Source organism: Heteronotia binoei, chromosome 19, assembly GCF_032191835.1.
Source record: "Heteronotia binoei isolate CCM8104 ecotype False Entrance Well chromosome 19, APGP_CSIRO_Hbin_v1, whole genome shotgun sequence".
NCBI lineage: Eukaryota > Metazoa > Chordata > Lepidosauria > Squamata > Gekkonidae > Heteronotia > Heteronotia binoei.
Window position 1 is genome coordinate 25,338,254 of NC_083241.1, and position 23,792 is coordinate 25,362,045.

Consider the following 23,792-nt stretch of genomic DNA (forward strand, 5'->3'; position numbering starts at 1 on the left):
CTTTGTCACCGTGTAGAATTGCTTGTACATAAATTTGACGGCCAAGGGGAACTCTAGAATATTCCTGTTCGGCAAAATGAAGATGCGAATCCCTTTGGTTGCTTATGTTACTTTTTTTTTTTTTACTTCGACCTTATTAAAAACGAACCAACCTTAGTTACCGCAGACCGTGACAGGATTATTTCCTATAATTCCAAGTTCGTACAGGATTGATAACACCGCAAATCCTAAATACATTACTAGGCAGACCACCCCTAGTTTTCTGTTTAGTTTCCAGCCGTTCAAATGAACCGCCAGGAAAATAAAAGCGATGGAGCAGACAAGTGAAACGGCAGTGTAAGTCAGCCCGCTGCTGTTCACCTCCACGGGCCCTGATGTGTCCACGAAGGCCGTCTTGATAAACCAAGGTAATCCTAGGCACAACAGATCAAACACATTGGATCCAACGATGTTGGACATGGCCATGTCTCCTTTTCCTGTAAGAGGGGGGAGGAAATGTTTTTAAGCATGCCAGGCTTAAGAGTAAACATCGGCTGTTCATTCCTCATTGGTTCACTGTCTCACTTAAAGCCGTATGGAGAAGTGCTTTACCTTGCCAGCCCCTTGTTTTAAACTAGACGGCTTTTTTGTAGCAGGAACTCCTTTGCACATTAGGCCACACAGCCCTGATGTAGCCAGTAGAAGAAGACTGCAGATTTATACCCCCCTCTCTCTGAATCAGAGACGCAGAGTGGCTTGCAATCTCCAATATCTTCTCCCCCCGCAACAGACACCTTGTGAGGTGGGTGGGGCTGAGAGGGCTCTCCCAGCAGCTGCCCTTTCAAGGACAACCTCTGCCAGAGCCATGGCTGACCCAAGGCCATTCCAGCAGCTGCAAGTGGAGGAGTGAGGAATCAAACCCGGTTCTCCCAGATAAGAGTCCGCACACTTAACCACGACACCAAACTGGCTCTCAATCCCCCAAGAGCTTACAGCAGGCCCTGTAAGCTCTTGGAGGATTTGCTACATCAGGGCTGTGTGGCCTAACATGCAAAGGAGCTCCTGCTACAAGAAAAGCCCTGCCAATCACGATAAGGCAAAACAACCAAGCCTAATATGTCTACAGTTCTGTGAGATGGGCCATTAAAAACCGCCTTGCTGGCTGTTGCTGAGGTCCATACAGTCACTACTCTTGTTTTCCAACAGCGACGAAACAGATTCTTCCGGAAGTTAACGGACAGAGCAGCAGCACCTCATTGTTTGGTAGCATTTATCATTACTCCTTGACTTGTTCCCTATGCCTTAATGGTTCAGAATCAGAAGGAAGGCATTACATATCCAAGCATATCATGTTAACTTCACGCTGGGTCTTGCTGCATAGTGCTCAAGCATGAACATGGAGGAATTTCTCCCCCTACGGCTGTACTTCAACTGTGGGGGGAAATGACAAAAAAAAAGCTTACCTTTCCTGGCCACCAGCACACTCGCCACTGTGTCTGGGATGCTCGTTCCCGCTGCTAGTAACGTCAGACCCATTACGGTGTCTGGTATTTTCAGAGTTTCCCCTGTAGTGGCAGGCGGGATGGGGGCAGGAGGGGGGGGATCATTAGTAGCAAAACACTTCCATTTTCTTCAAAGGACAGAGCAAATTAGATCTCACGTACATCCCCCCAAAGTCCTGAAAGGTGAGGTGTAAAACAAGAAGCAGATAAACAGCTTGCAGCTCTGTGGTGATTCAGTATGAGCCTCAGCTGCCCTGCCGCATCTGCTCAACAACAATGTGAAATCCTTCCAGCTCTTTGAAAATTCTTTTGTCAGCCAGCAGCCAGAAAGCCCTGCCGTGAGTCTCCCTTCCGATATACTCGGAAGCCTGCTCTCCTTGACAACGGCAGTCTCCGCTGGAGCAGCAGCTATGACGAGTATAATCCCTTCTTTTCTCTTTTTTACTTTTTTGGCATCTTCATCACATGGACTCTGAAAAAGTCACATGAACCACTGACCCCTTTTTTTAATCATGTACTCTTGAAAAGAGCGACACGCAGAATTCCCTCGGGAGCCCAGGAGCTGTGAAGCCGGCTGATAATCCTTTGCTGCAGAACTCGCCAGCTGGATTGCCGTTAAAAGCTCAGATGGTCGAAAGGCGGCTTGAACCTCCAGAAATGAACAAAAAGGGTCTAGTGATGGTTTGGGGTCCCCATTTCTATACTGTTGGTGTCAGCACTGCCCTCTCCCCTCATCCATGTTTCTAGTGCCAGAAAACAATGTTCATCTTACCAATGGTACTTTACTGAACAGTCACAGTGTAATTGAATCCAACAGAGAGATTCAATATGATTTCAATTGTTACTGCTGTGATGGAAATCACAGGCCTTTTTTGTTGTTTGCTGTCGCGTTTCAGGAATCACTTTGCCAACAGCAAGGTTTGTGGTCAAAACACTGAGGGCAGCCGAAGCTCTTGAATGGCTTACGGTGCAATATAAGTAGTTTAAGGCAGGGGTGTCCCCAACCCTCGGGCTGTGGACCACTACCGTTCCGTGGCCTGTTAGCAACCGGGCCGTGAGTTGTATCTTATTTCATTACGTATTACAGGAGTGGCCAACGGTAGCTCTCCAGATGTTTTTGGCCTACAACTCCCATCAGCCCCAGCCACCAATGGAGTTGTAGGCAAAAAACATCTGGAGAGCTACCGTTGGCCACCCCTTATATATTACAATGTTGTAATAATAATAATAAGACATTGGATTTATATCCTTCCCTCCACTCTGAATCTCAGAGCAGCTCACAATCTCTTATCTTCTCCCTCCACCTCCCTGTGAGGTGGGTGGGTCTGAGAGAGCTCTTCCCAGAAGCTGCCCTTTCAAGGACAGCTCTGTGAGATCTATGGCTGACCCAAGGCCATTCCAGCAGCTGCAAGTGGAAGCGCGGGGAATCAAACCCAGTTCTCCCAGATAAGAGTCTGCGCACTTAACCACCACACCAAAATAAAGTGCACAACTGTATCATCCCAAAACTATCACCCCCGCCCCTTCCCGGTCCATGGAAAAATTGCCTTCCACAAAAGCAGTCTCTGGTGCCAAAAAGCTTGGGGACCACTGGTTTAAGGGGAAGAGTGTGGCTGCTGTTACTCCATCTTGCACTGTGGCGTCTGTCCAAGCAGGCTGCAGGGTGTGTGGACAAGCCAACTGGAGGATTAGCACAAGAGCCCCGTGGCGCAGAGTGGTAAAGCTGCAGTACTGCAGTCGGAGCCCTCTGCTCACGACCTGAGTTCGATTCCAGCGGAAGCTGGTTCAGGTAGCCCGCTCGAAGTTGACTCAGCTTTCCATCCTTCCGAGGTCGGTAAAATTAGTCCCCAGCTTGCTGGGGGGAAAGTGTAATGACCGGGGAAGGCAATGGCAAACCACCCCGTAAAAAGGTCTGCCGTGAAAACGTTGTGAAAGCAGCATCACCCCATATTCGGAAACGACTGGTGCTTGCACAGGGGACCTTTCCTTTCCTTTTTCCATTTGGAAACTACCGTATTAAGGCGAAGAGAAGGGCTGCTTTCTGGACTGTCCTGGATAAACATAAACCACAGCATCTGCCAAGGAACCCAGGTGGGTATCCCTCTTGCTGCTTTGCAGCCAGTGAGCCAAGTGCATGTGCATTTGGGGAAGCAGGACTGTACACAGGGCTTTTTTTTGGTAGCAGGAACTCTTTTGCATATTAGGCCACACCCCTGATGTAGCCAATCCCCCTGAAGTTTACAGTAGGCCCTGTATTAACAGCCCTGTAAGCTCCTGAAGGTTTGGCTCCATCAAGGGGGTGCAGCCTAATATGCAAAGGAGTTCCTGCTACAAAAAAAGCCCTGACTGCACCGCATATCTCACTTGTGTAATAACCACTCCTGCTATTTTAAAAACCTCACAAAATAATCCAGGCTTGGATTGAGAGCAAGAGGCTATGATCTTTACACAAGGTTATCAAGGAATAACCAGTAAAGCTGTTCTTCAAGTGCCATTGCTAAATTTCATTATTCTGAAAGCGAGAATCGCTCTGAGAGGCGATTGTGCTGAATACATACCCACTATTGTTACCATCCACACGAGAATATACGTGAATGCACCAATCCACAGGGCTGCCATGAGGAACGTGAGCATGAACCAGTTCTTCCAAAATGGCCTTCTGCAGTCCGGTGTTGTGGAATAGAGAAGAAGAAGAATAGGGAAAGAGAGCACCCATATGATCCTTTTCAGGTCGGCTTCAGGCACAGTGAAGATGCTTGGAGGGTCTGTCAAAAGAGTGAACCAGTTAAGCTATGAGACTAAAAAAAAACTTTAGGAAGTTCCTAGCTCTTCCAAGAAGACGACTGCAGATTTATACCCCGCCCTTTTTTGAATCAGAGTCTCAGAGAGGCTCATAATCGCCTACTCGCCTCACAACAGACACCATGTGAGGTGAATGGGGCCGAGAGGGCTCTCACAGCAGCTGCCCTTTCAAGGACAACCTCTGCCAGAGCTCTGGCTGACCTAAGGCCATGCTAGCAGGTGCAAGTGGAGGAGTGGGGAATCAAACCCAGTTCTCCCAGATAAGAGTCTGCACACTTCACCACGACACCAAACTGACTCTCCACAACATTTAATTTTTTAAAAATCCAGTTACTTCCATCTGCCTGAATTACAAAGAATTACCCTCTCAAGATAGCACAAAAACCATATATCATGTAATTGTGCAAGATAATGGGCAGGCTTTATACTGTAAAGTACTGTGGTATAGTTCTGATGGGAATTGAATCTTAAGTAGGCCTGCCTTCTGGAAACGTGGAATTGGTAATTGGGCCCTCAGGTTAATCTGGGTGAAAGCCCATTGGCCTTGGAACTTCCAAAGAAGCTTCCGTAGAGTCAGCTGTGTGTGTCCCGCCTGAGTACAGAAAACAGTGCATCAGATTATTTAGTGGTCTGCAAATGCTGGTTTAGCAGAGTGGAAGAGCCAAACTAGAAGCTGTCGTAATGGTCTGTAAAATGAACATGTGGGTGTGGGGAGGTGCACTTTCCTCCATCACTTGCTCTCAGTTTACTCTCCTGAAGCACTGTTCTCTTAGCTAGTACAGGAGTCCTTCCTAGGATCAAAGATAAGAACATAAGAGAAGCCATGTTGGATCAGGCCAGTGGCCCATCCAGTCCAACACTCTTGTGTCACACAGTGGCCAAAAAACCAGGTGCCATCAGGAGGTCCACCAGTGGAGCCAGGACACTAGAAGCCCTCCCATGGTTGCCCCCTCCCTAGCACCAAGAATACAAAGCATCACTGCTTCAGACAATACGCTGTAGCTAATAGCCACTGATGGACCTCTGCTCCATATGTTTATCCTGTCCCCTCTTGAAGTTGTCTATGCTGGCAGCCATCACCACCTTGGGGAGTGGGGTGGGGGAGAAGCTGCAGAGAGTAATTGGGGCCCAGTTGTCATCTCCTTGTCCATGTGCACCTTGAGGTCAGGTTCGACGCTTTCCTACAAACACAGTCCTGCTGCAGTTAGGTCCAAGTTTGGCCACCCCCCCGAGCCGGTGGCTGGGACTTTGCAGATCTGGCTTTTACAAGCTCAGCTGTGAGTTTGTGGGGTGCCCTGGCAAGCAGGGGCCTCCCGTCTCATTAAACCTGGGGACTGGCCTATATCTAGCGCTCCAGAACCGCCTGTCATAGTTACTGAACTTGCACGCTGCTTTTCAAATGCAGATTTTCCCGAGCATTATAACGACAGGAGACGGAAAACAAATTCAGCCTAAAAAGCAAGAACCAAAACTTACGACATCTGTTTGTGGGTCAGTTCCATTAGGTAACGCTACCTTCGGCCAATTCATTTTTTTAAGCTGCTTTGAGTCTTGCTTTGCAGGAGAAATGTGAGATAAAAAAGTAATAATAAAGAGTGCCAAACACTCTGCCTCTAGGAGAGCAGGCGCAGCATGGAGGCTTGGAAGGCCTAAGCTGCAAATCAGAAAGTTCCCATTTTGAGTCTTGCCTTAGTTGTGAGCTCATTCGGTAGCCTCAGGTCAGCCACGCCCCACCCCACCCTCGGACCCTCTGCCTGCAGTGTATGTACCGTTACAGTCTATTGTAAGGCTCACAAGACGAGTAAGTGTAGGTGAAAGCACTCTGCACACCTGAAATACTATTCAAATACTATGGTGATTTTTACAACCCATGCTGTTCTCCTTCAGATTTAAACCTCACAAAAGGGCACTGCAAAACTTAGAATCCTAGAATCACAGAGTTGTAAGGGTCCATGTAGTCTGACCTTCTGCTCAATGCAGGATCTGCCTAGAGCATACCTGGCCAGTGTTTGTCCAGCGGCTGCTTAGACTGTCAGTGAGGGGAGCTCGCCACCACCCAAGGTAGGAACAACTCTTATGGTAAAAAGGTTTTTCCTAATATCCAACCGGTACCTTCTCACCCTTCATTTCAAACCCATTATTGCGAGTCCTCTCCTCTGCTGCCAATAGGAACAGCTCCCTGCCTTCCTCTAAGTAAGGGGTGCTCAACCCCCGGTCCATGGACCAGTACCGGTCCGTGGCCTGTTAGCAACCGCACTGTGAGGCATATAATTATTTCATTATATATTTCAATGTAGTAGCAGTAGTAATAACAATAATACATTGGATTTATATCCTGTCCTCCACTCCGAATTTCAGAGTCTCAGAGCGGCTCACAATCTCTTTTACCTTCTCCCCCTACAACAGACACCCTGTGAGGTGGGTGAGGCTGAGAGGACACTCGCAGCAGCTGCCTTTTCAAGGACAACCTCTGCCAGAGCTATGGCTGACCCAAGGCCATTCCAGCAGGTGCAAGTGGAGGAGTGGGGAATCAAACCCGGTTCTCCCAGACCAGAGTCCGCCCACTTAACCACCACACCAAACATTTTAGAAATAATGTGCACAATTGTATCATCCCAAAACCATTGCCGCCCCCCTTCTGTGGAGAAATTCTCTTTCACAAAACCGGTCCCTGGTACCAAAAAAGGTTGGGGACCGCTGCTCTAAGTTACAGCCCCTCAAATACTTCCAAGAGAGTAATCATGTTTCAAATGCCAAACTTCAGGTTATCTCTGCAATTAAGAAGGTATTCATTCAGAAATGGCTAATTCTAAAAAGAGGCAGGGCTGCCATTAAAATTAAAATTTTCTAAAGTGGGCCAGGCTTGTGAATCAAGATCCCTTTTCTGAAAGAACCACCACTCAGGGTCTCAATATTACCTTCAGAAATGGTGTCTAGTCCATGCAGGCTCATTGAAAGTTGAGAGTAATCGGAATCATCCTGGAAAATCCCACTGTCTGCTCTTGACCTTCGACGAATAAGGGGCCCGGTCTCCTTCCACCCAATTAACAGCTGCTGTTCAGCCTCGTCCTCGTTTACTTCAAAGCAGTTACAGCAGGGGCTAAACTTCTTCATGACGTACTGGCTGATTTTAATGTCAAAGCAGAGCACCAAAATGTACGCTCCGTATATTAGCAGGAGTGAAGCACATTCATACCTAGAACAAAGGAAGCGTTCGTGTCAAGTCTCCCTCTCTTGTTTTGCGGTGTGTCTATCCTTTGTGCATTTCATGGCTGCTCAATCTGACTCTTAAAAAACCATCCTTTTCTGAAAGGATGCTAAATTAAGCGTTGTCTTTGGAGACTGAAGGTACAAACCAAGACCTCAGATCCATCTTCTAGAATTCTCAGCATTTTGTGCCTAAAGGGTCACAAGCATGGCTGATGCGACTGGCTAGAAAGAATCCTGGCTTCAAAGCACTGCTTTTTCATTATGGCTTTCTGGGTGGTGACTAAAGCCAGGCAAATTTCTTCATGTCTCCAGCAGGGTCCCAACTGTTCACCTATCAACTTTTAAGTGCAAAGAACTGGTGGGTGTAATCTGGCACTAGTCATTTTTTTAAATAAAAAAACCATTTTAAATTTAACTTTTGGATTTATATCCCACCCTATCCCACAAGCGGGCTCAAGCAGGCTTACAACAGCAAATTTCAAAACATCAAGTTTAAAATTAACATAATAAAACATAATATAAAATCAAAGGCAACACATCATAAATTAACAAAAAATTGAAGGCAATATTGCCTAGATCAGGGGTGGCCAAACTTGCTTAACACAAGAATCATAGAGTTGGAAGGGACCGCTAGGGTCATCTAGTCCAATCCCCTGCACAATGCAGGAAACTCACAAATACCTCCCCCTAAATTCACAGGATCTTCACTGCTATCAGATGGCCATCTAGCCTCTGTTTAAAAACCTCCAAGGAAGGAGAGCCCACCACCTCCCCAGGAAGCCTGTTCCACTGAGGAATCGCTCTGTCAGGAAGTTCTTCCTAATGTTGAGCCGGAAACTCTTGATTTAATTTCAACCCATTGGTTCTAGTCCTACCTTCCGGGGCCACAGAAAACAATTCCACACCATCCTCTATATGACAGCCCTTCAAGTACTTGAAGGCACATAAGAGCACTTAGAAAAAACATCATAAGCAGGGCTTTTATTATAGCAGGAACTTCTTTGCATTTTAGGCCACACACCCCTGATGTAGCCAATCATCCGAGAGCTTACAGTACTCTCTGTAATAAGAGCCCTGAAAGCTCTTGGAGGATTGGCTACATAATGGGGGTGTGGCCTAATATGCAAAGGAGTTCCTGCTACAAAAAGCATAAGTTTGAGAGCCACAAGACATGAACATCAGATGTTTGAGAGCCGCAAGGCGGGGGGGGGGGCAAATAGATGGTAGGAGAGAGGGAGAGGTGGAAAGAAAGCAACCCTAGATGCATTCTCCAAGCCACCAGCTATCTTGGCTTGGAGAAGAGATGTAAAGAGACAAATGCCTTCTCCAAGCCAGCCAGTGAGGTGGTGAAAAGAGCCACATGTGGCTCCTGAGCTGAAGTTTGGCCAACCCTGGCCTAGATTAAGTTGAATTTAGGGTAAGGAGGATTGTTTGGACTAGTCTCACTTGTGTAAATATGTCCAACTGATGGGTCATTAGTTCAGATTTTCCCTTCTCAGGTACAGACATAACATGAAACATGCTTTGTTTTAGCTGCGATTAAATTGTGAAACCCGGATTCAGGCAATCAAGGTTAGCAGGCAGGGTATAAAATACATCACCAGGCAAGAAGAAGAAGACAGTGGATTTATATTCTGCCCTCCACCCTGAATCTCAGAGTCTCAGAGCAGCTCACAATCTCCTTTATCTTCCTCCCCCACAACAGAGGTGGGTGGGGCTGAGAGGGCTCTCACAGAACCTGCCCTTTCAAGGACAACCCCTGCCAGAGCTATGGCTGACCCAAGGCCATTCCAGCAGCTGCAAGTGGAGGAGTGGGAAATCAAACCTGGTTCTTCCAGATAAGAGTCCGCACACTTAACTGCTACACCAAACTGGCTCTCAACATGGTAACAAGCCATGTTCTCCTGTGTCCGCTCACCTTCATAACCTTGGTTGATGAACTGTGGTTAATAAACCACTTTCACACCTTGACTTCTGATCCTGATTTAACAGAACCTAAGTCATTATATTTTAACAGAGCGACCTGCCTTCAGGCAGCTGCGCTAACCAAAATTTAAATTCAGCTTTTGTTTTGGATCTGAATTTTTGTTATATCTGAATGCTCCTCTCCTGTTTTCCATTATTGGATTGGGTGCAGTGCCAGATTAAACTCTGTGGAGGCCCCTAGGCAGTCAAAATCTTGGGAGCCTCCTTGTAAATTATCTCAGAGTCTCAGCACCCGCCCTGCCACTCCTCCCCCCCCCTTGCAGGCTCCTTCTTAAAAGCCCCTTTGACTAAGCTGCAGGGGAGAGGGAGAGAGAGGCAAACTTGGCAACAATGTCAACGACAGCTGCACCAGGCAAGTCGGGCAAAGAGCAGCTGAGCTGCTGGCTGTGCATGCAGGCTGGGAGGGCTGCAAACGGGGGGAAACCGGGGTGGGGGGGAGTCAGCCCGGGGCCCCTAAAAGTGTGTGGGCCCGTAGGCCAGTGCCTATTTGGCCTAATTGTTAATCCAGCTCTGACTGGGTGCCTAAAGAGTACTGGGACACAGGGGCAGGAATGTGGCCATTTATAACGCTGCCCCTTTGGAGAGGTGGTGATTATAATTGAAAGCGCTCTTAGCTTCATAGCTGAGCTGCACGTGATCATTATCACATCAGTGAGTCCGGCATCATGTGAATACAGACATCTGTTTCTACAAATGTATGTGCTAAAATAGGTTCTTTTTTCCTGCCTCAAGGGAAGCAATTTACTACTGCCTGTTACAATTAAACCTCTTGTGTTTTTTAAGCACGGTCCTATTTCAGAGGGCTATTCATACATGTGCTACTTCTAGGTAAAGCCAAGAGGGGAACTGCTGCCTTTTGGGGATCCTGATTAAATCTCCCTTCTGTGGTGAAACAAAATTGGGAAGTCTTTTCTTTGAAAACCAGACCAACCATTTATTTGATTATTCACTAGATAATTAAAAATTACCATCCCCAAAATATAATAATCCATTTGCAATACTGAAGGGGAAAAAAATAAGACCTTCCTGTTTAAGGAAATACCAATATTTAGATAATCTTTGATAATAAGAAAGTCTTACTGATTCTTTGCCCTTCTACCAAATGGGTCCCTGAGGCAGTTTACAACAATGAAAGCTGAAGGCAAAAGGATATCTTTTAATATATTTTCATTATCAGTTGTAGTAACTTGCTTGAGTCCAATAGACTTTAAAAAAATGAACCAGTGACTGTTAATTCTGAGTCTTGCCAAATAAGCATTAGATAAGATCAAATGACATTCCTAGTAATAATGCTTTCCGATACGGAAAGGCTTGCAAGATGTTGGGCAAATGGCTTGTACAATACATTCGTTGGCCAGCGGTTGGGTAATAATCATACTGCTGTACCATTGTTCACCTTTAGGGTGATAACAGAATAAAAGAACTGAAGACGTCAGTGTATTGGGCAGTCTCTCAACTGGGAACAAAACTGCCCAGGCTCTTACCAGTAAACTTTGTTGTCAATTATCATGCCAAGAACTGCCGCCGCGCTGATTGTGTATGCCAAACAATCTCGAAATAATGGCCAGCAAGAAATTCTTGAAACCTGCAGGAATACAGTTTAAGAGGCGATTTTTACGATCTGCTGTCATTCTCCCTGAGAGTTGTATAGTGAGGAATTGTTCTTTATGACAGGTAATAGTAATAGTGGGGAAGACAAGTGTGTGTGTGTCATATTAACATGTATTGTGCCTGCTTGTGAGGGTCACAACTGGGGTGGGACCTGGGCCAGTGGCACTGACTATTGACACTAACAATTCCCGTGGGTAGGCATGCTAATTTGTTTTATCAAAGCAAAACTGAATCCCAGTGGTACCTAAAGACTTAATAGTATTCATTCCTGTACGAGCTTTCACTTTTTAAGATGTGTGAGCAGAGAATTAAGCCTGATTTATTATACTAGGTCTCTCTTTACTCAACTCCTCCCTGATGTAAAGGACTTTCTTTCTCCTGTTGCATCTGAAGAAGTGAGCTCTGCCTCATGAAAGCTCATACTAGAATCAGTGTTGTTAGTCTTTAATAAGGTAGCGCCAGACTTTTGTTTTGAAGAAGTGATTGGCTTTATACCCCACTCTTCCCTCAGAGCTGCTTAACAGTCTCCTTCCTTTCCACTCCCCACAACAGACACCCTGTGAGGTAGGTGGGGCTGAGAGAGATCTGAGAGAACTGCTCTCAGAACTGTGACTGTCCCAAGATCGTCTAGCAGTTGCATGTGGAGACGCGGGGAATCAAACCCGGTTTTCCAGATTAGAGTCCACACACTAAACAACTACAGCAAACTGACTCTCTATGCTAATAATGAATCATTCATTTGTGTGCTACATAGATTCGGCTTTATATGTATTTCAACTTCCGTGTTCCTGACAGTTATAAAAACAGTAGGTCACTGTTTTCAAACGGTTCACATGCTGCTTGGTTAGTACGGCTATATTGAACCGGCCCGGCACTGAGTTGGCTTTGCCACCAGCCTAGGAGAGTCACAGGAGCTGGGTACGTACCACGCTCGACAGGAGCCCACAAGCGGCACAGATCATAAGAAGGTTGTAGATTGCAGAACCGAGAATAGTGCTGACCCCAATGTCTCCTTTGGTGACGAAAACCCCTGTGAGCAGAGCATCGTTTTGCAGGGTTATAAACTTTGCTTTTTTGTAGAGGGGGAAGGACTTTTGTTTATAGGTCTGCTTAACTTTACCTAGAAAAGCTGTGACTAGTTCGGGCGCGGAGCTGCCGGCTGCCATGAAAGTGGCTCCCGCGACATCCTGAGAGAGGCCGAGAGCTGCAATGATGAACGGAGGTTAGGAGCAAGACAGACACAAACCAGTGCATGAATCTGGGTCTCATCAATTCTGAGAGCTTGGCTGAAGTGCTGAGGGAATGTGCTGTGGACTTGGAGGTCCCTCTTGTACAAACTTCACAGCTGGCCTAAGGTGAGCTACACTGCTATCCTGTAACTGTGCTTCCACACTTCTTAGTCCATTAAAGTCTGTGGGATTAGAAAGGTATAACTCTGTTTAGGATTGTACTCTTAGTCTATCGGTTTCAGCTCCCACATTTGCAATGTGAAGGAAAAAATACCGGCCTACCTTACAGGGCTGTTTTAAGGACTGCAGCAGCAGAAAGTACATGAACACTGAAAAGGCTGCATAGCTTTGACCTGGTCCAGGCAAGCCCCATCTCACAATATCTCAGCGGCTGAGCAGGGTTGGCTGGCCAGTACTTGAATGGGAGACCTCCTTGGAATACCAGCAGTTGGGAGGCAGGGGCAGGCTTTATTTAACCACCTCTCTGAATATCCTCCAGGCCCCCATTAAGGGGCAGTCCCCAGAAGTCACCATGACTTCCAGGTGCACCACACACACACACACACACAGAGAGCAAACATGCTACATAAATGCTAAAGTGGAGGAAGGCTCCTTGGAAGATTGTTGAATCCACCCCATGATTTTGATATGTGCATATAAGGAATTACGGTGGGAAGTACCGGTAAATCCTTGAGTCCATTGCCAGGATTATCTAAGCCAGGGGTGTCAAACATGTGGCCCAGGGGCTGAATCAGGCCCCTGAGCAACTGACTGTCATCTGCTTTCTTCTCCCTCTCTCTTGCTTGCTTCTGCATCACAGCTTGCTTTGTCAGGCTTGCTCAATCTAAGCCAGGCTTGCAGACTTACTAAGCCAAGCCTCTCTTTCTTCTACTGGCTGAGGCTCCTCCCCCTCCTGGTCTCTCGGGGAAGGAAGGAGTGCTTCCTTTGCCCAGTTCCCTGGATCCCATGGGAGAAATACAAAGAAAGCACCTTTAAGATCAACGAGTGCTAATGTTTTAAGCATGTTTTAAGGTTGTTTTTTTTTTAAATCTTTAATTGTGTCTGTCTGTGTCCTTTATAAAGTTTATATCTCAGCTACCTAATTTTAAATAGGTACACATATGGCCCAGCCTGACATTGCTCAGCCCAACAAGTCTCATTTATGTCTGATCTGGCCCTCAAAACAGATGAGTTTGACACCCCTGCTCTAAGCTCTCAAGAGCTTGAGAAGGCTGGTTTCCCCTCTTTCCTCCTTTCTGCTCTCTTTTCAGCTGCTCTCAACATTCCATCCCCTCTGGGGCATATTTAGTCCTCATCAGACTGGTTTCCCCCCAGCAGTAGTGGTGGTGAAATTACAGAGTCATATTTATTTCTGCTTAAGTGGGAGCCTTCCAGGTAGATAGACTCTGACCTTGTCTGCAGGTGGCCCATTGTGCTGCTTTCATTATCTCCAGTTTACTATTTACATATCTATATGGTGGTGCTAACTATATAACAGCAGACCCAGGTCTTAGCATAGATTACAGTGAAACACAGAAACTGTGGGGAGCAGGGAGGCTGATTTCAAGTGGGGAAATGGGTGGCAGGCTAAGTTCAGCTGAAAGAAAACTTCAGAGGGTTGGGGAAAGCAGCTTTCCTAAGTAATTTCCCCGAAGCACTTATCTTCAGAAAAGAGGAGCATCTTCAATAACTTGGACTTTGTGATGAGTGCAATTTGTTTGGTTCTTTGCAATTGCCACGTTAAAACACTGACAGACAATGAAATAATTTGCTGATGTTCTTTGCCAGCCTTAACCCTTCTTGCTTTTGATCGGCCTGTAAAAAACGTTACCAAATTATGTGTAACTTTTTTTTGTTGAAGACTTTTTTTTATAGTTGCATTGTGCACAGAATAAATGATCTCAGGAATGGCTGTTTGGTTTTGCAGAATAGATTACTGGGCCTCCTTTTTTAAAAAACACAAAACCGAGGGGGGAATAAAGAGAAACTTACAATCGCTGATAATCTCCAGGGAAGGTAGGAAGTAATCATCGCACACAATGGACACAGCCAGAAACATATAAAGAATGATTATGAAATAGATAATGATGCCTCCGTCTTCTCGCTCCTGTTGTGTAAAAAATCCTTCTGGGAATTCCGATGAGGGAGAGAGAACACACTGGGTTTTATTTTCTGAAAAGCAAAGGTTAGAGGTTTTATATGAAACAGCATTTTTTGTTGTTGTTTTATGCTGGCTGAATGTCAAGTATAAAAAGTTTTCAGGCAAACGCTGGCTTTGGAAGAAAAGCGGGGACTGTCGATTCTTCTGTGTCGGTTTTGGATATCTAAACGAGATAACCCTGTGGGCGGTTTCTGAATCGGATTCTTTATCGGGGAGAAGATTTTAAATTTCACTTCACCTTGAGTCCATCTGCCTCTTTAAACAAACACCAAACTTTGTATGAGTTTAGAGAGGCTGCAGTCAGCAGCGGACTGGTCTAAATGGCCTAAAACGTTCCTTCTGGCACTAGGATTCCCTGTGGTCTGTTAACTAATGCTATGACCAGGATGGCCCAGGTTAGATTGATCTCATCAGATCTCGGAAGCTAAGCAGGGGTTGGCCCTGGTTAGTACTTGCCTGGAAGACCACCAAGGAAGCCCAGGGTTGCCAAGCAATGGCAAACCATTTCTCTGGCCTTAAAAATACTATGGAGTCGCCATGAATTTGGCTGCATGATGGCACTGCTACTGTCACACTGTAGGAGAGAGATGGTGAGTGGGAGTGATTAAGATGGACAGGGAAGGCAAGAGGAAACATAGCTATGGAAGGGACAAAACTCTGTCCATGAATTAAAAGATATGTTTAAACTGTCTAAACCAGGGGTGGCTAAACTGTGGCTCTTTCACACATGTGTGGCTGTCTAAGCCCTCATTTCCCCCATTAGCTGGCTTGGCGTCCATCTCTTTAAATCACTTCTTCAAGCCAAGCCAGCCAGAGACTTGGAGAATGCATTTAAAGTTGTTTTCTTTCCACCTCTCCCCATCTACCTCCCTTCTTTCTCTCAATCATCTGATATTTATTCTATGTGGCTTCTATGTTAAGCAAGTCTGGCCACCCCTGGTCTAAACCGTTTCACACATTCAGATCAAGCACTGAGATTTCTATTTCTATACTTAATTCTGCATATGCAGCCTAATCCAATGCACATTTCCTTAGGAGTGTTGATGAATAAATATGCATAAGGTTTAGGTGGGCAGCCATGGAGATGTGAAGGGAGGTTGATGGATTTCCATTCCATGAAGCTTAATATGGTGCCTTCCATGACGATAGATTCAGGTGGGTGGCCATGTTGGTCTTCAGTGCAGTTTGTGGACTTAATGTGTGTCATGTAGGGAAGAGGAAACAGGTTACATTTAGCCTCTTCCTACTTCAGTGGGAATCGAAACACTTCACTTTTTAGCATATCCCTGTTTCAATACAAAGGGGGGGACTGTGTTGGTCTGTTGCATCACAAGCACCAGTTCAGTGCCATCTCAAAGTCTAACATATTAATCTAACAGAGCAATCCTAAAAAACAGTTTCCTGGAAGCAAACCTTATTGTATAGAACTGAATATGACTGTTCTCTAAGGAATGGCATAATTTCAGCCCTTGTCTATTTATTAGACCACTGAAGAGTGTAAAATTTACAAAGCAAAGGATGCACATTTCAGCTCTTTTAGCGGCTAAGGCATGTGGTCAATAATCTTTAAAATAGGCTCCCATTTAAGAATGTGCCTTTCGGGAGAAGAGCAAGATCCACCAACCATTTTTGCAGGATTTGCAGCGGCCACCAGATACTACAAGTATTGTCTCCCAGAAGTTAGCCAGCTGGCCTGTCATCTACCCATCACTATACAAATGCAATACAGGGCTGCTTGGAACAAGGTCCCCTCTAACCTTACATGCTGCTTCCAACAAAATCCCTCCAGGAAACTGCAAAGGTAACAGCTGGATTCACACATGCACATGCCGCACTGTTGACTGCAAAGTCAAGAGATGACTTGTATGCATGCATGCATGTGTCCATTTTGCAGATGTGACAACACAAATTTAATCCTGGTACTGCCTGTGGCAAACTTTTGAATTGTGACCGGTACCTCTCCATGCAATCATGAAGCAGACATTCGCCTCATGTAGCATCTATGGGTCATCCCGCAGAGAGCTCTCCTGCCTGCCAGCCTTATGCGGCTTCCTTCCTAACAAGCACGTCTAAGATGGCAGCCAGATGTCTGGAAAAGGGGCTCTCATACTTTGCATCTACAGCAGTGTACAAAGGTCAGATTAGCGCTAACCACACCACCTGGCAGTGCTTTGGTTAGGGGGTTGAGCCAGGCCTCCATCTGAAGTTCACAACTTCTTTAAGAGAGCCAGGGGTCGTTTTGTAGGAAAAAAGGTGGCAGGAGCTCTGTAGCATATCTCATTTGCATATGCCCGGGAATCTGTGTGCAGCGGGAGAGAATTCCCCACTGCATGTAGCCCCGGTGTTCCCTTCTAAGCTAAAAAGTAAATTAGGTAGACAAGAACATCACTATCCAATGTATTTCTCTTTTAGCTGTATTGACATACTCAAACAGGGATACTGGCTGTTTATCCCATCACATATACTGAACCCATCTTCCACTAATTCGAATGTATTTTTCTCCTAATAGCAAACTTTATGTATGTTAAAAGGTAAATTAGTTGGATGGGAAATCTTCTGAGATATAAATACCTTGCTTTTGACCCAGGCTTAATACAATACAGTCATTAACAGAGATTCTCATATTTTGACATATTACTGTTTTATTGCTTTTGCATACTCATGCTATGCAAATCAAAGGTTGCTCAATTTGTTAATTTTACTATTCTGTCACTGAATCTTACATTTGTACCATTTTGCATTCTAAACCACTCCCTACCAGATCATTTTACTATACTGTCATTGGATCTTAAATCTGTACCAGTTTGCATACTGAGCCACTGACTTCCAGCTATGTGTGGCTTTGCTCACTGAACCGGATTCCTCATCTGATGAAGTGTGCTTAGAGAGCACACGAAAGTTTATGTTCTGAATAAAACTAAGTTGGTCTTAAAGGTGCAACTTGACTCCTATTTTGTTTTACTACTTCAGACCAACACGGCTGACTACGTGGATCTACCCTCTAAGCTGAGTTAGTGTGAGCTAGCTCACAGATTTTTAGCCTCCAACTCACACATTTTCAGGCCTGTAGCCACAGGGGGGCCTGTGGGGGCACTGCCCCCTGACATCCAGACAGGGCCCCCCGACTTCCAGGGGACCTCCAGCATGCAGTCTGCTTTTTTCAGTTTCTTTTTGCCACGGCTGAACCGATGAAGCGTCGTCAGTGGCAGCCAGAGCCAGGAGAGCTGAGCAGGGCACAGTTCCCTGTGGCGGCAAAAGCAACAGGTAGAAAGGAGGGAGGCGGAGGAAGCCATGTGGAATGGGCTGGGGAGGGGGGGATGGATAGAGCTGCTGGCTGCCAAGTGCCAGGGTGGGAGAGAGGGAGTGGAAGGGACCCCGCCAGTCCCCTCTTCATTCCAAAGATTTAGAGCTGGCTGTCTCAATTTGGTCACATTCAGAGCCTCCAGCTTTTGCCCCTGTCCTACAAAGCTTCTGAGAAGTGGCAAGTCCTGCAGTGGATGGGAAAGGAAAGGGGGCCCCCTGACTTTTTAAAAAGCCCCCCCCCCGCGACTTTAAAAATCCTGGCAAGGGCCCTGCACATTTTTATATTCGCTCAGGAAGGATGGCCCCAGAGCACACTAATTTATGTAGGAGCTCACCACTTTCATGCCAGTGGCTCACGAAGCAGAATTTCTGCTCACAAGATCCTGCGGCTTAGAGAACATTGATGCAGACCCTGGCTGGAAGATCAGCAGCTGTGAACTCCTGCTGGAGTCAAGCCCTGAAGAGAGGGTCAGCAACAGATGGTTCCGAATAGCCTGTACATCCGGACCAAGGGCAGCAAGGCTCACCTGCCTTCTTGCAACCGGCATTTCCAACCGCCGAGTCTGCGGCGCGCCTCCTTTTTTGCGCCCGCCAAGAACGGGTTTTGCGCCTTCGAAACAGCGCCCCGCCGCATCCTGAACCATCTCTGGATGGGAAGAGGAATGTTTCCCCGTTCAACCCCCTACTTTGGAACTTGGCTTGCTTTTTTGCGCGAGGAACTTGGCTTGCTTTTTTGCGCGATCTGGAGAGGATCACAGCCTTAGGCGCCTTCCCTAGGAAGGGCCCCGCAATTGTGCATGGGAGGCAGGGGGGAGGAGGGAGGGAGAAGGCCGAAAGGAGCGCGCCTACCTGGATCCTCTTCGGGCAGCGTCTGGCCAGAGGCCCCCGGAGGGCCGAGCGCGCCCAGGAGCAGCAGCAGCAGCAGCCAGAGCGCCAAGCCGGCCCGGCTCCCCCTCCGCTGGCTGCAGCAGCCTTTGTGCATCGTGCCCCAGCGCTGCTCTGGGCGCCCGGGCGGAGGCAGACGGGATTAGGCGCCTCGCCGAGGTCATGTGAGCCGCTGGCCAGCCAGGCAGGCCGGCCTCTTTCGGCCCAGGGCTGAGGAGCGGAGAGAGGAGGAGGAGGAGGAGGAGGAGTTGCCCGGCGTCGAGAGTTGGTGCAAAGTTGGCAGAGGCCTGTGGGATGCGTCTCTTCTGGGAGTGGTGATTTGTAACTGCTCTCCCCACCGCCAAATCCTGCTTCCCCCGTTTTCATCAGTGGGCCAAGTTAGAGATTGAGTCAGTTCCAGAGTTAGAGAGCGAGGGATTAAAATGTGGCATTCGCTGCCAGAGGATGGAGTGATGGCCGCAAGAATAAACAGCTTGAAAAGGGGACGAGATAGATTCTTGGAGGAGAAGTCTTATCAGTGGCCGCTAGCCGTGGTGGCTGATGGGAACATCCACATTCAAAGACACTAATTCTCTGAATCCCAGAGCCGGGAGGCAACATCAGAAGGCCTCCGAGCCCTTATGCCCTATTGTTGGCCCTCCAGAGGAACTGGTTGGCCACTGTGTGAGGCAGGAGGCTGGACTAGATGGACCACTGGTGTGATCCAGCAGGGCTCTTGTGTTCTAATGAAGGCCTCGGCCTCTTTGCCCTGTTGTTGGCCCTGCAGAGGAACTAGTTGGCCACGGTATGAGGTAGGATGCTGGACTAGATGGACCCTTACTGGTCTGATACTTTTCTCCCCAGCAGGGACCCAAAGGGACTTAACAACATCCTCCCCTCCTTCATTTTATTGTCGCAATCACCCTGTTGGTTTTCCTGAGCGTCTCTGACTCAAAGCTGCCCAGCAAACCTCCACAGCAGAGTCGAGACCCAAACCTGAGTCTCCCAAATTCTAGCCCAGTGGTCCCCAACCCTTTTGGCACCAGGGACTGCTTTTGTGGAAGACAATTTTTCAGATTTTTTTGGGGGGGCATGGTTTTGGAATGATACAATTGTGCACTTTATTTCTATTAGTTTTGTGTAGTGGTTAAGTGTGTGGACTCTCTTCTGGGAGAACCAGGTTTGATTCCCTTCTCCTCCACTTGTAGCTGCTGGAATGGCTTTGGGTTAGCCATAGCTCTTGCAGAACAGTCCTTGAAAGGGCAGCTTGTGGGAGAGCTCTCTCAGACCCCACCTACCTCACAGGGTAACTGTTGTGGCAGAGGAAGATAAAGGAGATTGTGACCGCTCTGAAACTCTTGAGATTTGGAATGGAGGGCGGGATATAAATCCAATGTCTTTTTCTTCTTACATTGTAATATATAAAGTCTTACTGATTCTTTGCCCTTCTACCAAATGGGTCCCTGAGGCAGTTTACAACAATGAAAGTTGAAGGCAAAAAGATATCTTTTAATATATTTTCATTATCAGTTGTAGTAACTTGCTTGAGCCCAATAGCCTTTAAAAAAATGAACCAGTGACTCTTAATTCTGAGTCTTGCCAAATAAGCGTTAGATAAGATCAAATGACATTCCTAGTAATAATGTTTTCCAATACGGAAAGGCTTGCAAGATGTTGGGCAAATGGCTTGTACAATACATTCGTTGGCCAGTGGTTGGGTAATAATCATGCTGCTGTACCATTGTCTACCTTTAGTGTGATAACAGAGAATAAAAGAACTGAAGACGTCAGTGTATTGGGCAGTCTCTCAACTGGGAACAAAACTCTGCCCAGGCTCTTACCAGTAAACTTTGTTGTCAATTATCATGCCAAGAACTGCCGCTGCGCTGATTGTGTACGCCAAACAATCTCGAAATAATGGCCAGCAAGAAATTCTTGAAACCTGCAGGAATACAGTTTAAGAGGCGATTTTTACGATCTGCTGTCATGCTCCCTGAGAGTTGTATAGTGAGGAATTGTTCTTTATGACAGGTAATAGTAATAGTGGGGAAGACAAGTGTGTGTGTCATATTAACATGTATTGTGCCTGCTTGTGAGGGTCACAACTGGGGTGGGACCTGGGCCAGTGGCACTGACTACTGACACTAACAATTCCCGTGGGTAGGCATGCTAGTTTGTTTTATCAAAGCAAAACTGAATCCCAGTGGTACCTAAAGTCTTAATAGTATTCATTCCTGTACGAGCTTTCACTTTTTAAGATGTGTGAACAGAGGGGGGAAGGACTTTTGTTTATAGAACTGCTTAACTTTACCTAGAAAAGCTGTGACTAGTTTGGGTGTGGAGCTGCCGGCTGCCATTAAAGTCTCTGAAACTCTGAGATTTGGAGTGGAGGGCGGGATATAAATCCAATGTTGTCTTTTTCTTACATTGTAATATATAATGAAATAATTATGCAACTCACGGCCCGCTCTAGCCGATTCCACCCCCAGGGCCGGCTCTGCCACTAGGCAAAGTAGGTGATTGCCTAGGGTGCTGGCCTTCTGGGGGTGCTAAATTGGGCACCCCCCATGTGACTCAGCGATGTTATCAGTGCAGGGAGCCCCCACCACACTGGTTCTCAGTAAACAATAGAGCAAAAATTAAGTGCTGTCTTTCAGATTAAATGTTTATTCCAGCTTTTTCGAGTCAGAGCTCAGACTTTGTCAAGGGTGTGTATTCTCCTCAATGAAAAAATATCTGCTCCGTTCCCACATTTCTACAAGGGGCATACCTCTTGGGCAGGTGATGGGCACATCTTGTCAGATCTGGTTCTAGGCTGCCTGTAACTCCTCGTTGGGGGGGGGCAAGGTCTGCTTTGCTTGTGGCAACAAAATTGATTCTCTTTTTTATTTGTGATTCATAAAATGGTAATTATGGAGTGTGTTGGTGGATGTTATTGTGTTACAAGTTTGAACCCAGGCAATGATGCTTAGCCCTTTACAAAGAAGTTGCACTCGGGTGTTGCTGCAGTGACAAGAGATATTAGCAGGGGTTGGGGGTTTTTTTAGAAAAATAGGTGGTGGAGCTCATTAGCATAATCATTAGCATATGCCGCCCCCCCCACCAATTAGCAGCAACCCAACACAAGAAAGGAGAGCCTTGGGCAAGCGAGGCCCGCTTGGGCTCCTTCCCCCCACAGTCAAAAGGCCAGCAAGCCACCTGCCACCCAAAATCACATAAGAAGTGCAGAAAGGGTGCTGCAGGCTTCTCCTGGGGTTAATGAGTGCTGCTGGGGGTGTGGCAAAACTGCTGGCTGGCTGACTGCTTTCCTAATCCAGGGATTGTTATGCAGCTGCACCTACTATTCAATGGACAAGGTAGGTAGGTGGGGAGGAGGAGGGGGCTGTCAGAAAGGTTCAAGAACTGTGCTCCTGCGAGCTCCTGCTGAATTCAAGGCCTGGATATTAGATTTGGAGCAAGCTTCAAATCTTTATTAAGAAGTCCAGAGGCACCTTAAAGACTGACAAATTGTATTTCCACATAAACTGTTATGCAAGAGGTTATACAGAGTATAAAGAAGAAGACAAATTCCCAAGGAGTTTATAATCAAAATCTTGACAGTGGGGGAAGACTGAAGGAACAGGAAAATGGGATTGAACTGCAGAGAGGTTAGCCCATTTGCTGGAGGACTGTTTAATCTGGACCGTGAAGCAGTCTTCTCTTCTGCTGAGCTTGGCATTGTGAAGAGAGGGGCTTTCATGCAATTCAGGATGAGCATTTGGCTGGAGCGGGTTGTTAAACCAGACAATACGAGCCCCCGGGCTGCCTTCCACTCGGGTTGCTCAGATCCCTCTTAAACACTGAAGTATGCCGGTAACTGAAGATTAAATGCTAACATACTTGACTGTTTCAGGCCCCAAGCTTTGTAAGTCTATGCAGTCATTATTGGCTATCTAAAAAGGATGGGGAAATGTAAACCTGACCTGGAAAGCCCAGACAAACCTGATCTCGTAAGATCTCAGAAGCTAAGCAGCGCTGACCCTTGCAAATACTTGAATGGAAATACCAGGGCCGGGATGCAGAGGTGGGCAATAGCAAGTCACCTCTCTGAATGTCCAAGCCCCACTAAGGGTCGGCAGAAGTCAGCCACGACTTCCATGAATGCTTGCGTACACACACACGTGTGCACACAAAATACCATAAAAAGGACTGGGGAAATTGAAAGTTATGGTTCCATGGAATCAGTTATAATGTAATTTTTGAGAAATATTTGCAGCTCAGTTATAAGTGGGCATCAGGCTTTTTTTGTAGCAGGACTCCTTTGCATATTAGGCCACACCCCCCTGATGTAGCCAATCCTCCTGGGGCTTACATTAGGCCCTGTAAGCTCTTGGAGGATTGGCTACATCAGAGGTGTGTGGCATAATATGCAAATGAGTTCCTGCTACAAGAAAAAAGCCCTGGGAGGGTGTTGTATCTAATTTTCTTTAAACTTCCTTCATTTATACCCCACCCTTCTCCCCTAATATGCAAAGGAGCAGAGCTTTTTTTGTAGCAGGAACTCCTTTGCATATTAGGCCACACACTCCTGATGTAGCCAATCCTCCTGGAGTTTACAGTAGGCCCTGTACTAAGAGCCCTGTAAGCTCTTGGAGGATTGGCTACATCAGAGGTGTGTGGCCTAATATGCAAATGAGTTCCTGCTATGAGAAAAAAGCCCTGGGTGGGTGTTGTATCTAATTTTCTTTAAACTTCCTTCATTTATACCCCACCCTTCTCCCCAGGGAGAACTCAGCTCACTTTGTTTTACCCTTCTCTTTTTTATTCTCACAACAACCTTGTGCGGTAGGTTAGGTTGAGGGTTTGTGAATGACGCAGAGCCACTCAGCAAAGCATCCATGGCGGAGCAGGAATTTGACCTTGGCTTTCCCAGGCCCTAGCCTGACCGAACTGCTACACCATGTATCTTGCCAACAAGTCCTTTCATTTTATCAGCCCCAACTCTCCAGGCCACCAACTTCCCTGGGTGCTGATTGGCTGTGACTTTATGGGAGTACAGAAAAGAGATCTCTGTCAGCTCCCAGTGACTGCCTGCTTCCACCACCTGCCCTGACTCAGCCTTCCATCCTTCCAAGGTTGGTAAAATGAGTACCCAGCTTGCTGGAG

General features: G+C 46.7%; 1 protein-coding gene across 1 annotated transcript; it reads right to left on the reverse strand.

Annotated features, from left to right (window-relative positions):
• Window positions 1-147: 147 nt before the first annotated feature.
• Window positions 148-14,488, reverse strand: SLC24A5 (solute carrier family 24 member 5). The gene is made up of 8 exons (XM_060259799.1): window positions 14,312-14,488; window positions 12,211-12,294; window positions 12,017-12,120; window positions 10,964-11,064; window positions 7,202-7,479; window positions 4,040-4,246; window positions 1,443-1,544; window positions 148-476 (listed from the first exon to the last, which is right to left on the reverse strand). The coding sequence occupies exons 1-8, from the start codon at window positions 14,376-14,378 to the stop codon at window positions 154-156; spliced, it is 1,266 nt and encodes a 421-aa protein (XP_060115782.1). The 5' UTR covers window positions 14,379-14,488; the 3' UTR covers window positions 148-153.
• Between the last annotated feature and the right edge of the window lie 9,304 nt (window positions 14,489-23,792).